General features: G+C 34.0%; 1 protein-coding gene across 1 annotated transcript in view; it reads right to left on the bottom strand.

Annotated features, from left to right (window-relative positions):
* The window catches only part of LOC148944576 (alpha-amylase 4N-like), a 63743-nt gene that overhangs the window by 11870 nt on the left and 36395 nt on the right, over positions 1 to 15478 (bottom strand). Inside the window, exons 6-9 of the mRNA XM_089100661.1 lie at positions 14288 to 14416; positions 9525 to 9649; positions 6168 to 6236; positions 2946 to 3093 (exon numbers count right to left, since the gene is read on the bottom strand). Coding sequence (XP_088956787.1) covers positions 2946 to 3093; positions 6168 to 6236; positions 9525 to 9649; positions 14288 to 14416 — 471 coding nt within the window. The remainder of the gene's footprint in view (positions 1 to 2945; positions 3094 to 6167; positions 6237 to 9524; positions 9650 to 14287; positions 14417 to 15478) is intronic.

The following is a 15478-nucleotide window of genomic DNA, read 5'->3' as shown; positions in this document are numbered from 1 at the left end:
ATATTAATTTTATGAATATTAATAAAATGCCTGGTGAACGGGGAATGGACTGCTATTCATATGAATCGAACATCTACGCATTTTGTGGCCTTCTTTTGGGGCTGAAGCCATCTTGACCTCTTCCCATGGACACCCTTGGGTTTACATGTATCTTAATCAGCCATTTTGTAAAAAGATTCATGTTACGGGTTCTCACTAAAATCAGGTCTTTGGTACCCAGGCCGGTGTTCTTGGGGTTCTAAAATCGGGATAGCAGTTTGCTAATTTAGAGAACCGATGGCATTTAAATTGGCACAGCAACTTGATAGGTACCCGAGCAAATCCAATAAGTTTTGTTTCATTTCTTATAATTTTTAATCGGGTTCTGAGGGGAGGGGCAAAATTTTCTCCAGCATTTTTCACCTCAAATTTCTGACGTCAATAATGCATTCAACCTTATTTTTCAGGTTTTTTTCGCATTCGGTAAGGTTCTCTTCGTCCTGTCGACATGTAGTTTTGAAGCTGATTGGGAAGTACCTACCTACAGTTTATCAAATATTTGTCTAAAAAAAGGTTTTTTCCTCATTAAGCCCCATTTGGCTTAACACGTTTTTTTACATTAGGCCCAGGGACTTATGGATATGAGTTTTAAACAGATCAAGGACAATGAGTTTTTCAGCCCATTCCCGGGCGTCTTAAAGCCCTGATCTTCCCAACAAGTTTCGGCTCTTAAAAAGGGCACAGGCCCTTCCAATTTCCAATCGAATGAGCCCTTTTTGAAGTTTCTACGACAATTCCTTCGATACGAAGTGCCCTGGTCTAAAACAAAGAAAGAAACAAATAAATAATACATTGTGCCAACGTTCTTTGCGTTCTTTACGTCGTTCTTTACTTAGGCAGCGCTATTGTGCTGCCTATGATTCCTTCTTAGCCTAGTCAACAATCCTTAAAAGTTTCAAACCAACCAGAAATCAATATTTTCGATTTATTTACTGTTCATTAAGGTCTACTAGGGTCAAGGATGACTTTAAATTTCAATCTGTAAAAAAAAAAAAAAAAAAAAAAAAAAACAGTTTGTGTTTTTGGGCCTTTTTTGGAGGGCACTATGTTTTATTATTTTGTCTTGTGCACTGAAGTCCTCTTTGCCCAAGAACTAAAGGATATAATCTTTAGACTGATCAGAAACAAAGTTTTGGACCCAATTTGGACCCCGTATCAGGGGGGGGGGGGTGTGCACCCCAAAAACTTTTCTATTTATTAGCCTTCTCTTGGCCTGAGGATCTACAGTTGCGAGTTTCAAACTTATCAAAGGGTGAAAGGTTTTTAGCCGATTATAATGGGGTAAAAACTTTGCTGCCCCTGATAAGTTTGAATCTTGCAGATGTAGTTTGCAGCTTGCAGCTTTAGGTCTGGTTATTATCTACCCCCCTAACGCCCTCCCTAAACAAAAACATGCAAATCCCTTAGCCCAGGCAATGATTCATGTAAGTTTCAAGCCAATTAGAAAAAAGTTTTGAGCCTCTATTTAAAAAAGGGGTCAATGAATCCAAAAATAAATTTTCTTTCACATTAGGATCCACTTGGCTAGGGAATTACAATTTTAAGTTTCAAGCCACTCAGAAAAAGTTTGTGGGACCTTTTTAGGGCCCCATTTTTAGGCAAGCCATTTTTTAATTTTTATGCGAACTGGGCTTCCCTTTTGACTCAAGGAAATTCAGATATGAGTCTCAAGCCAATGGATAAATATTTTTTGGCACCGTTTTTTAGGGTCCTTGTCCCCAACCTAAGTTTCTTTTCTGAATGAAGGTTCCGTTAACCCAGAAGCTTACGCGTGTAAGTTTCAAACCGTTCGGATAAAAAATTTTTCATTCCTTTTTTTTTTTTTTTTTTTTAGCAAGAACCGAATTTGTTTCTAATTGCTTTTTTTTGTGCAATGGGGTGCTCAGGCCCTAAGGAATTAAGGATAAGTTTCGAGCCCATCGAGAAAGTTTTTGATCCCTTTGGGAGGCTCATGCCTAGTCTCCCCTTGGCAATTAAATTTTTAAGTTTCAGACTGTTTTATAAAAACAAATTATTGGCCTTCCCCACTCCTTTGATTGGTCGGTTTTCTGATGAAATAATATTTTTTTTTTTCTGTTTCTTTCTTTTGCAATTAACTCTCTCAGCCCAGGAACTTAACAATATAAGTTTTGGGCTGACTGGACAAAAAATTTTCTTGTCCCTCTGTAGACCCATTTTTGGGAACCCGTGCCCTCAAAGAATTTTCTGTTTATATTGGCTTTCTCAACAAAATCGGACAACTTTAGGAAAAAAAATATCTATGCTAAAATTTTTATCCGATATCAAAGAGGGTTACGTGGGCTTATGGTACCAAAAGAAGGGCATTGGAGGAGACTGGTTGACCTTTAATCACTTTCAGCCCAAAAAATGCACTAGAAATTCCAATTTCCTATCAAATGAGCCCTCTCCAAAGTTTCTACGAAATCCTCTTCCACGCGAAGAGTCACAGAAAAAAAAAATACAGGGGAGGAACATGACTCTTTAGTTATGCAATACTAAAGCGTCCTCTGATTCTATTAAAGGCTGGAATGTGATTACACAAGAATATTGCATCATAAAGCACCACAGTCCTGTGGCTCCATAACCCTGGCGAGTAAAAAGAAAGGGCAGAAAAATCTCGATTTTAGTCGTATTATATCTAGAGTTAGATCACAATTTCAAAGATATAGCGCAACCATCAAACTTAATTATTACTAATTTTTATTACTCATTTAGATTAATTTTCTTACTACTAATTTTTGTTATTGATTTTTATTTTTCATGAGAATTTCAAGAGGCTAAAAACAAACACTCTTTACACCAATAAACAAGATAGCTTCATTTACAAAGCGAAACGGGAGTCACAGAGTTGACAACACATGGGAACAACAGAATTACAACATATAGTATAAATTTATTTTCCATACCAAAGACAGTGTTTCTAAAAGCAACCATGTTATAAATTTGTCTCCATCTGTGTTCGCAAGTCCATCCTCCACCGCAAGTATCATCAGCATTGATAGGAACATTAATTGTGTTGTAGTTGCTATCATGAGGTGGTCCTTCATCAGTATTCTAAAAATGGCAAGATATTTATCAGTTTTGTTTGCTAACTAGGTACAGTCAATAATGTAAAAAAGAATAGTGAAGATATTGCTCGTTCCTCCCGTTTATTCGAACAGCGAACTTCTTCCAATGTTTTTTTTTTCTTTCCCCAGATTCCACAATGTCAGACCTGAGAGGATAAGTAACTTCAATTTTTTCAGCCAGATCTTCTTCTATTCAAACTCCGATATTTGTCAAGGATTGACATGGACGAACTTTCTCAAGTGATGTCCAAAATGTTACTTCGGTTTCACCACAGTTGTTTGTCTGTATTTATTTCACTCATTCGAAAAAATTGACAAGCTCAAAACAAATTCAAAAGTTTTACAAGGAGACCTGACAATAGTTCTAAATAAGCTTAGTATAATATCGCAATTTCATGGGCTCGTGTATTAGCAAAATAGGTCAGCTGTTTCCGATATTTTGGAAAGAAACAAAAATATTTCCCAACAAGTTTTTTCTCATTAGAGCCACTAGAACTGTCCCGACTAACTGACGCGTTGAAAAATATCATGTATTGCAAGACTACACCCAACAATTCGTTTTCAAGGTGGAAAATTGGTTTCTGTAAACTTCGCGCAGATGGAGCAGTCAATTTCGTCGTCTTTGCCCGATAGAAGCCTTTTATGACATAGTAATGGACCGACAAAATATTAAGTTTTTGTTGACTTCACACCGATGAAGCAGTAAATTTCGTAGTCCTTCGCCCGACGGAAGTATTTAATGACATCAGATTGGACCGACTATACATCAGATTTTGTAGGGCTTGGCTCGAAAATCGTTTTCTAGGGGGGCAATTGGTTTCTATCGACTTTACGCAGATGAAGCAGTAAATTTTGTTGTTCTTCGCCCTACGAAAGTCTTGCATGACATTACATTGGACCGACAAAATACCAAGCTTTATAGGGCTCCACTCGACTAGTCGTTTTTTAGGAGCAAACAGGTTTTTGTCGACTTCGCGCAAATGAAGTAATAAGTTTTGTCTGGCTTCACCCGACGAAATCCCTTCCAGAAGCTTCACTTTGCGCCGACTTCTTCGGGCTTTGCCCGACAGAAGTCCTTTCTGAGGACGTTTACGGGGGGAAGCCCCCTCACTCCCTTAGTGGCACCCCTGCTCATCAACACATAAGCTTTTACTTGGGAAATTATCCCTACCACAAGGGGAAGTGCATATTCTTGGTTGCTATCAAATTTATCTGGTCGAATCATTTAGGTTGATCCGCTTTTTTCTAACCCTTCTGAAATAGAGTTTTGAGCTCTTCAAGGACCTGTCATTGGGCCGATACTCTTTTTAATCAACGTTCTCATAAATACTAGTGCTACTACTACTCTTATACTGGCCATTAACCGTTCCTTACCGAAGCCCTTGCTTGATTTGAAATCCCTATATTTTCTGTGTCGTGCTTCTTCCACTTTTTTAAGTTGCATGGCCATCTTCCTCATGCTCTATGTAGTAGTATATCTTTTATTTCTGATTAATGAACTTATCATCTCCACACTTCCAACAACTTACGGACTCCTCATACATCATCAATGTGGTGTAAGGTCAACCCTTTGACAGCTTGCAAGATGATATGGAGCACGCTCCCAGAGTCTGTACAAAGCTCCCACTCATTTGATATCTTCAGAAAATATGTTAGAAAATTTATAGTTAATAATTAAGTTTCCTCCGGTTTCTCTTGGATTTGATGTCTCTGGATTGGGTTGGATGTTTAATTGAGTTGGTAGAATAATACACTACTCCCCTGCCTAGCTTGTGGTTTTAGAGATGGTTAAGGTTTTCCTTAATTTTATCTTAGTTTAATTTTTTTTTTCTCCCTTGTACCTTACTTGCTATAGAGCCTTAAGGGTGAGAATATACTGTAGTTGATTTTTGTTGTAAATTTATTGACAAATAGAAGAACTTACAACTCAGAAGAAACCAAGAGCCTGACTTAACAATTTAAATATAATATATATTAGTGTTTGTTAATATTCACCGGTGAAAGTCGACATTCACCATTTCTGGACATTCACGGTAACATATATATATATATATATATATATATATATATATATATATATATATATATATATATATATATATATATATATATATATATATATATATATATATATATATATATATATAACCGTAAATGTCCGAAATTCGTGAATGTCGACATTCATCGGAGAATGTCCGAAATACCTTTTTTCTCCTTCGATTTAGCCAGCGTTGTCAGTCAACTTTTTCAGTTTAGTGCAAGGTTTGATGATGACAGGTTGGGCTAGGTTAAATTAGGTTTTTAACCCATTCCTGATATTTACAACCAAATTTAATCTAACCTTACCTAAATTAAAATAACCTTGACCAATAGTATAGACCTAAAACGATGTTTTTTCTTCCCCTGAAAAATTGATCTTTTTCTACATGGGAGGTGCACAAGCGAAAATCATCATTACCATCTTAATAAACCTTATCCAATGAGTATTTTCGAATAAATAACTTTTTTGAACTGCAGTTTTGAAGAAAATATTCAGAAAAATGATCAATAATATATCGCGAAATATAATTCCAATCGAAAAAATAAGGCTGACGCAAGATTATAAAAGGCCACATAATATGCAGGAAGCAAAATCCACGGGCCGTAATTTGCCCACTTCTGAATTATGGTGTCATTCGAAAAAAAGAAAAGGTAGAGATCTCATATTAAAGCACACTAATGTTCACATACTATTCATTTATGGGAGTATGACTTTATTTCTAAAATCTATTGAGTCAACTCGACTGCCGGAATTATATATGCGCTACAAGGAAGTTTTGTAGACTCAGTTTGGCAGCCCATCTCCTCATAAAAATTATGCTGTATCAAGTGGTTTAATCTGTTTTTTCTATCTTATTTGGTTCTCAAATAAAAAACTTAATAACTAATAAATGTAATAAACAGATAATAACTTAATAAACAGATATTTCCCGGTTTTTGCTTTTTTGCAAAATTTATGCTGGATGACCCAATGCGTTCGGATTTACCACAACCAATTAGTATACATAAAGCCTTACTTACCTCAAAGAAATAACTAGACATTACTCGATTCCATCCATACGGGTATGCAAGCATGAAACCAACAGCCATCTAAAAAATACGAAAATATAAATGCTGAACCGTTTCTACAGCACAAGGGTTATTTGAATGAGTTTAAATTCCAAGAAATTATACGACATAAATTTTACTTTTATTCTTTAAAGATCTTGGAAATTTTATTGGACGTTTTATTTATTTATTTTAATAAAATAAGGAAATTTTTTATATTATTTTTTTAAATAAGGAAATATTTTAAGGAAATTTTATTTATTCTTTAAAGATCTTGGAAATTTTATTGGAAAACACGACATATATTAATTGTATTTTCGACAATATTCAAACCTGTGATTTGTTGTCAAACGTTCTCCGTTTTCAACTTTTGTTTTTTTCAGGCTTCAAAATTACCACCTTTCTCGGTTCTTTTTTACTTTTGTCAAACTTGTATGTGTCATACCCCTTTCACACACCCTGCGATCTTCAAAGGAAAGTCTAGTGTTTTAACTTGTTTGATACGCTTTCCGGTATAACCTCGTATAATCAATTGCAGCCAGAGTCAAACCTAAGTCATGCTTGTATATAGAAACTAAATAAAGCGTTATCACAGTACTAATAATGTATATTATGCATAATCCGGTGAGCTGGGCCACGTCAAACTTTCATGCGAAATTTTTAGCGTTGGCCAATCAGATCTTGAAACATTAGTTTTCATGAGTTTATACTGGATCTGAGAAAACGACAGAAAGACATAATTTGAGTACAAAATAATAGGGAGTAAGTTAGCTTTAATGTAGGTTTTTCACACCAGGTCCCAGCCTCAATTTTCCGTTTCTGTAGCACAAGTTTAATGCTTAAAATCATCAAAAAATATGCGGAAACAATGTTGTAATTACGTTAGAGCACGACTAAGCTTAATATTTTTAAAAAAAAATATAAAAAAGAAAAAGAAAAATATTATAAAAAAGAAATAAAAAAGAAAGAAAATAAAAAAGTTCTAAAAAAGAAAGCACCCAACCTTTGCAAGAGGCTGGATGAAAGGTGAAATCAAACAAAATGGCTATAAATCATCGAAGTTTTAAAAAAAAGGTGGGATAAAGGAGTTTTCTAGTGCGTCTTTCTCAGGTGGCTCAATGACGCGACGAGCTAGGAGGTTAAATAATCGCTTTTCGGACAATAGTTTCCTCAGAATTTAACCAACCTTAAAAATAGACAGCCAAAGAAAAGGAATGGAGAAAAAAAAATCTAGATAGTCCTGAGCACTAGTTCTAATGTTCTCTAAAAAGCGATAATTTTGAACCCTAACACATTTCAAGTTCAAGTTCGATATGGGTTTTAATCTAAAAAACAAAAATATAGAAATACACTTAACACAGTTAATTATGCATTGATGCCCATTTGGGCCCATAGATACTACATACACTAAACACAGCATGGTCTCCTCTCTCCTCAAATTTCCATACCGTACCGCCGTCGAATAATACTAAATTTAAAAGGACCATCCCTCCGCTCGTATCCCTTGAAGTATCAAATAAAATATAATAAATAATAATAATATAAAAATATTCTAAGTATAATAATAGAATAAATAAATATAAAAAATAAATATTTTTATTTTATAAAATAAATAATATCGCATTTTATAACACTTTTTATAAGTTTAACTACTTTTCATTTTATAACATTTGACTGTTAATTTAGCCAAGAATTTTTTTTTTTAAGCCAAGAATTTAAAAAATCTGTAGATGCTATTAAGATAACGAATGCAGGTTGCGTGACGTTCCCTTTATCTTTGTTTTTGTATGAAGTGTTTCAGAGATGTCAAATCCCTGGGGGAAAATTTCTTTGCGCTGAAGAAACAATGAAATAACTGATGTTTCTGAATTCAATACTCATTATGAAACTTATCAAGAAGAAGGAAATTATAACGGAAAGCCGCTTCTTGCATTGTAAACTACTGTGTGAAAATTTTTTTTTTTTGTATTTTATCTCTTTCAGATTAGGTGAATATATTTGTTAAGGGTTTCTTATTAACTCTCACCTAGATTTTATTATTCTTCGTCTGAAACTTATTTCTAGAGTTTTCTGAAATGTTACTGCACCATTTACTAATACCACCAAAAACCCAATTTTAGCTATAGTAGGAACGGGTCACACTCGTGTCCAGAATGCACTCGCTTCCAAGACGCAAATTTTTGGCGCCTTGGAAGCGATTTTGAAAAATCGTTTTTTTTAAATACTAGAAAAGCAGTCTTTATTCAATATTTAAACAAGAAAAAAGGAACAAAAGAGCCTACTGTTACAGAAAAATTGTGAGATATATAGAGAGTGCCATACAAGACGTTTAATGGCACAAACAACCTAAATAGAAAATGTTGGGTGCTTCTTTTATAACTTTCTATTCGCTTTGCTCTTTCGCCTTTGTTACTCATGGTACAAACGGCTACTGTCTATAAAAAAGAAAAGAAAGAAATATCCATGCTCATCTTAATTTATACCTTTCTAAAACATAGCTAACGTTGAACTATTAGAAATGAAAGCTCATTTCGTAGTCAATGCAATAGAAACGAATTAGTATGGAGGAATGTATCTCTTTCCATTAGAATTTCCCTCCCCTCCCCTGACTTTGTCGTAGAACGGACGATCGTAGAAAGTTAGGGGAGGGCCATTCAATAGCAAAATTCTGGTGTTTATTTCCCAACCTATTAATTTAATCTTTGACTCAGAAGCTGAAATCGAGTAGCTGAAACCTAAATCGAGTAGCTGAAACTCTGAAGCTGAAACCTAACTCAATTTATTGCAAACATAAATTTGCCTGCCGTTGCAACGAATTTTCGAACAGCGATCGGAACAGAAACGAACTGAATATTTGCCCTAGTGAAGACGTTTTTTTACGTAGTAAAAGTTGAATCCAGAATCTGAAACAAAATTTGGCTCTTATCAGAGCCTCACTTTAGAAGCAAGCCTAATTTGTGTCTTTGGATTTTCATCTATCCTCATAACGAACATTTTTTAAATTCAAGATTCTTCATTGTCTTCCTTTGAAGTTGGAGATTATGTTTCTTTTAAATAAAAGTAATCCGCAATTTTGGCCACTTTGATATTCTCAATCTTCAAGTTTTTTTTTTCTTTTTCGGTCCAGAAGAAGACTCTCTTCAAGTTGTTTAATAATAACATTTAAGCATAACTACCAATTATTTACTTATCTTGCCAAAGAAAAGCTTCATCAAAATGCCTAATGTTTGGGGAATCAAGCAAAACAACAGAAACTAAAAGTCATACCAAACACGAACAATCATGAAGCCAAACGTAAATTTATTAAAAATAAATGAAAATCTAGGTTACCTTGTAAAGTTTTGATTCTTTATGGGTGATGATATCAGGTCCTCCTGCCCCATGTCCTCTCTGGTTGTCATGATTGTCAACAAAAACAAGCGCATTAATTCCGGTAATCATGCCCCATCCTTCACCTTTAAAAATAAGTCCAAAAATTACAATCTTAGGGGTATAAACTCATAAGACTACTAAACAAAACATTAAAATGGATATATTCTTACCCTGGCTCATAAAATCGGATGCTACTTGATGCTACGGACCAATGCTACTTGTATTTAAGTAAGTATCACATAGTAAACAAGGAAAAAAACAGGATTTTTCGGACTACTCCTGCGGTGTATTTCTTAATATGAAATAAAATTATATATTCATTTTTGATTCTCATCATATTTCATTTTTCAAATTAAACAGACTTTTTGCAAGTCTCTTACAGGATATTTTATTACAATATTAATAGTTAATCGCTTTTTCTTTATGAGTTCAAGTCCGTCGAAAATATCATGATTTTGAGCATTTGCAAAACTTGCGTAATACAAAAAAAAAGAAGAAAAAAAGGTGTATGTGACGAGATAGCAGTTATAAAATTCGAATTTTGTTCCATTAATGACAGTAAAATACAGTTTAACTATACCTGCTTATTCTTTTTGTTCTTTTAAACAGACTTTGTCATTCATTTGTATACAAAATATATAATAACGAGCACATTTTGAGGAGGTGAGAGTTCTTTAAAGCCCCAAAAGACAGGGCAGCACAAACTAGAAATATGGAGAAACTTAGAAGAATCCGAGCCTCTCATGAGAACTTGAGCTGAGAAGCCCCCCCCCCTGAATACGGTTCTGAACACCACCATGTGAAAATAAGGGAGGTAAACATTAATTATCCTACTCAGATGGAATATTTAATTTGAGACTTATGCTAGAATATTTTACGACAAATCTCTCCTCATGCTTTTTATAGCATTTTTGGAGAGAGCTGAATAACTTTATGCTCTTCTTAATGTGAGCTAAAGCTTAAAAAATGCCATTTTTAAGCTAAAGCTTAAACAAAAGCTTAAATGAGTAACTTGATCTAACTAATCGTCATTGATAATTAGGTAATGACTAATTGCCACCCATTATTGACGCTTAACTGGTCTTAGATGAAAAAAAAAACTAATATGCATTAAGAAGGACTAGGGATAGACACTTACGCTGGGGGAGGGGACGCTGAAGTGAAGGGAACGAGGTCTTGTCGCTAATATGAAGTATGGTTAGTGTTTTAAAATGGGCTTAAAAAAGATAAAATTCCTTCGGGAGTCGAAAATCTGTAAAAAAAAATAATTGTTTAAGGTCTGAAAATGAAAGTGTCTGATTTCTCGCTCGTTAATGTGTCTACATGTTACCATTGCCTCAGGAAAAGTTTAGGTAAAAAATTATATTTTTATCTCGCATTGAAATAAATTGTCAGTAGAAATCTATAAGTTTGACATGAAAAATATTTTATAAATAGGAAAATCTAGGAAGGTTTCAAATACGCCCCCTCTTCCTTCCCTAGAAGTCTCGACGTTTTTAATATTTTTGTGTACTGTGAAATATTTTCCATGTAAATTTACCAATATTTGGCAATGTTTTCGAATTTCTGATAAACAAATTAACAATTACATTTAAATTATATTCTTCACAAAAGCACAAGGATAGATACTGCCTCTTTATCGTTTAAAATATATAAAAACTTCCCACAGTAGAAAACTTTCTTCCAATACTAAATTACGTAAAACCAATGTGGCCTTAAAAGTCATTTACAGTAGCTCTCTGATTCAATAAAGACACGAAACGCGAGGTCACGATGTACCTAGCTTATGGCTTAACACACACGACATAATCCTTTCAAAAAAGCTTTACTTTGGTGATAAAAATTAAGATTTGGAGATATTAAACTAGAAGTTATCAAACTATTTTGTTTCTTAGCTTTATTCTTCTTCTTTTTTTACTGGTTTTTCTGCTTGTTTTCTTGGTTTATCTTTATTTTGTCTGAAAATATATTACTTTGAAGTGTTAATTTTATCTTATGTTCTTTGTATTAAGCTGGCACGTTGAGCTCTGCTCTCCGTTGGCTAGAGTTGATGTTTTGTTATAACTATTTTCATTAATGAAGATTTGCGTACCTAGAATTGAAGGTAGGAAATTACATTTACTGGCCGATGTATTTATAAACGTCGCTTTCAATGAAAACTATAGTCAAGAACTCACTGTTGGTTACTTTTAATTTTTTTTTTTTACTTTTGGTTACATTTCTCTGACTTGACTCTAGTAGTCGCTCATTATTAGAGTTGTTTGTTTGTTTTTTTCGGAAAATGACGGTTATTGAAACCAAAATAATAACGAAAATACGTACTTAAACTAGTAAGTTTCAATTTTTGTGTCTTCCGTCAAAAATTAAAGCATAGGGAAATGCCATTTTTTTTTAACAGTAGGGAATTATGAGGCGGGGTGGGTTGTTAGCTCTCCATATGTCTGAAATCTACGGTCATGTAGAAAAATTCTTAGTTCATTTGATAAATTTCGCTGTACTTCGCATGAATGCTTATTTTTTGTTTTGTTTTTTCAAGTCAAAGACGCATTTTGTTGAAAGTTACTCTTTTTGGTAAAAGCTCACTAAAATTTAGTATAGAGAAGCTTGATCGTCACTTATGCTGCATCTGATATGGAAAGACCTAGGCACACCTTACTATACCAAAAATGAAGTCAATGCTTCAGTAAAACTAAAGTCGGCTCTTTAGTATCCGGGTTAGGGTTCTTCGGGTTTAAAGTCAGGGTTGTAGCTTGCTAATTTTGGTGCCTCGCAAATTAGAAGTATCTAAAATTGAGGAAGCAGATTGCTAACTTCGGCGCTCAATAAAATAAAAAAATGTAGATGACGTGACAGCCTCCATGTACATAAGGTACCAGCGGGATCACTGCTTGCTAGAATCCACTAGAGTAGGAAAACAGAAGCCAATATTATAATAGATGAGAATAGGGGAGAAATATCTGTTCAAGTATTAAATCTACTCCACCCAAAGAACCAAAAATGTGAGCTCATAGGAATTAAAAATAGTCATTTTTGTAAGCAAATATCGACGGCTGCTCTAACTTTTGTACAGGGAAATACATATATACAAGGCCGTATCCAAGGGTAGGGAGTTTGACACCCCCCAAAAAATTATTTTTTCCGACTCATAAAAACGTAACTAAAATGAAGGTAAGCAAATTTTTGATGCGTTTACTAAAGTGTTTTTTGCAACCCCCCCCCCCTTCCGAAAAAGAATCCTAGACACTGCCCTGCATACATACCATCTATTTTATTTACTAGTCTTCAAACGGTACTGAAACTAAAAAGGAGCTATCCCGACTTCAGACGTCTTAGGGTCCCGAAATTAGCAAGTTGCTACCCCAAATTTAGATCCAAAAGAAGCACCAACCCATGTACCGAAGGGCCGGTTTTACTGAGAAACACTTATTTGTAATAGCAGAGTAACCTTAAGGATACAAGCCAAGCTTAGAAGAACTTTGAAGTGAACCGTGTTGGAGCTAGTTTTTTCGCTGGAAAATATGCATTTGAAATAAAAGATATAAAGCTTAACTGACCTACCAAATAAAACTAAAGATAAAACCTAAGAAGAAAAAAAATATATTAGTTTAATGTTAATCTGTATTTTAAATTATTTCCTTTTTATTCGTCTTATTGTTCTTCTTCTTTTTTCTTTCTTTTTTTCTTTTTTTCTTACTATAGACCGGTTTTCGTCAAGACTTACTTCTTAGGTTTTACGCATTGAAAATAAAAGATTATAATCAATCCTGGTTGCTCTAATGGGTAAATTTTCATTCAGCAGCTTTCCCAAAGGAGACATTCTAAAACAAAAAGAGAGGAATTTTTAGATTGATAATTTTATGCTCTTTTTATATGGCTAAAGTCTTGTTTATAACAATTAATCCTCATACCCCTTCCCATATTACCCTAGGCTACATACAAAAGTAACATAAAATAAAATTGGTACTATTAGATTCCTTATTTTATGCTCCCTTTCAACATAATAGTCGTTACCCCACAATTCACAGCTCTCTCCCCCCTGATGGATATATACATAAAGCCCTAATAATATAGGCCTATTTGTTTTTTTTTCCATTGTTTGATCCATTGTGAAACCGGTTTACGCAGTCTAGACTTGAGATGTCCGCTTTAGCTTGAGTTATTTTGCTAAATACTAGAAAACATTTTTTTTTAAATAAGTTAAAAATGTGACTAATAATACAGGGAAACAATCTAATTTGATTAATATAAGTATGCTGTATATTATAAACTAAGAATTTCATTGTTTTTTAGTTTGATTGCCTATATATCCTAAGGCTATATATGGGGCCACACAGGGTTAAGGGGGAATTGTCACAAACGCAACTTTAACCATATAAAGGAGCAATCTAAAAATGCCTCTCTTCTTTTCTAGCATGTCTCCTTCTGTAAAGCCACTATTCTACAACTTTACTGTTTTGTTGCTTTTGTTTGTTTTGTTCTTTTTGCTTGTTTTTGTCGTGGCCAGTTTACAAAATTATGCTGAGCACTAGTATGCAGATTTTAAACCGCTATACATGGTTATGCGCAGAAAAACGCCTGCAGAGAAACAGATTAAATAAAAATCTGGTTTGAAGGAATAACTTTTGGATTTAAATACTAAGATTAAGGGGAGCCCTGAGTTGATTACAAGTAATTCAGAAAACTTGTTATTCCGATTTCTAAAGAAAAAAATATGAACTTACCAAAATTCTTCAAAAAAGCAAGTTTTTGTCCATTTTTTTGTCTGAAAACTTCTCCAATTTTAGTAGAATATTTAAATTCTGTAACAACGCCATTACCTGTATATTCATCAGACTTAATTGGCTCATAACCTGAAACAGAAAAAGTAAAGTATACTAAACGTGACTATATAAATTCAGTTTTTAGTTCTTGTATAGTTTATTTGGCTTTTGTTTGCATTAGAGTTCTTTATTCAGAACCATCTTCCTCCATCTTTTACATCTTCCTCCTTTTTTATCTTCATTTTTATCAAAAAAAGCCTTTATTATCTAAAGCTGGCCTAGTGCTGAAAACCACACTGCCTTAGTTCAGCCAAAAACTTCATTACTTAAAAGTTGAAGCTTTTCAACTTGTAAATTCTTTTTACTTAGTAAATAGCAAAGAAATCCCCAAAACGAATTTATTAAAACTTTCTATAATGTACAGTACCAAGCATATGGTTCACAAATAATTTCATCTGTTTTAAATGTTAGCTTAAGTGACACTTTGAAACTTCCACTATGAGGAATTATTGTGGCACCAACTATTTAGTTCTATCAACAATTTTATTAACTAAATGAAACTTTCAACTTTGATGAACTGATATTTATAGAAAATTATATTGGTTCATCAAATTTATATTGATGTAAATATTATTATTTGTGAATGTTATTATTTATAAAAAAATCATATTTATAAATAGGGGTCAGCAAGGGCGAATCTCCAGCATTTTTATTGGGTGGGGGGGGGGAGGCAAGAAGGATCCATATCTGGATAGTCAAAGGGCATGGGATGTATAATATTTTTTTCTCCACATTACTGAGGGGGCAACTGCCCCCCTCCCTTGCCACCCCAAAACGACGCCCCTGGGGTTCAGACACAAGAGCTCTTGCTTACTGCATTTTGTTATAGTTTTTGCTGGGGAAGAAGGTACTCAGATCATCCTTTTTTCAAAAAAAAGCCAATCAATATCACCTATCGTTTCAAACAGAATCCTAAGGAAGCCTATATCAAGTTAAAGTTCAATATGAGTTTTAATTTCAAAACAAAGATACAAAAATCCACTAAACAACATTCCTTGCGCATTGATGCACATTTGGGCCCTTAGATAATACATACTCTAAATACAGCGTGGACCCCTAACTTCTCAAATTTCCATCTCGAGCCGCCATTAG

Source organism: Artemia sp. Qi Xiang Cuo, chromosome 14 (assembly GCF_049724085.1).
Source record: "Artemia sp. Qi Xiang Cuo chromosome 14, ASM4972408v1, whole genome shotgun sequence".
NCBI lineage: Eukaryota > Metazoa > Arthropoda > Branchiopoda > Anostraca > Artemiidae > Artemia > Artemia sp. Qi Xiang Cuo.
The sequence above is the reverse complement of the archived record's forward strand: the minus strand, read 5'-3'. Positions and strand labels throughout refer to the sequence as shown.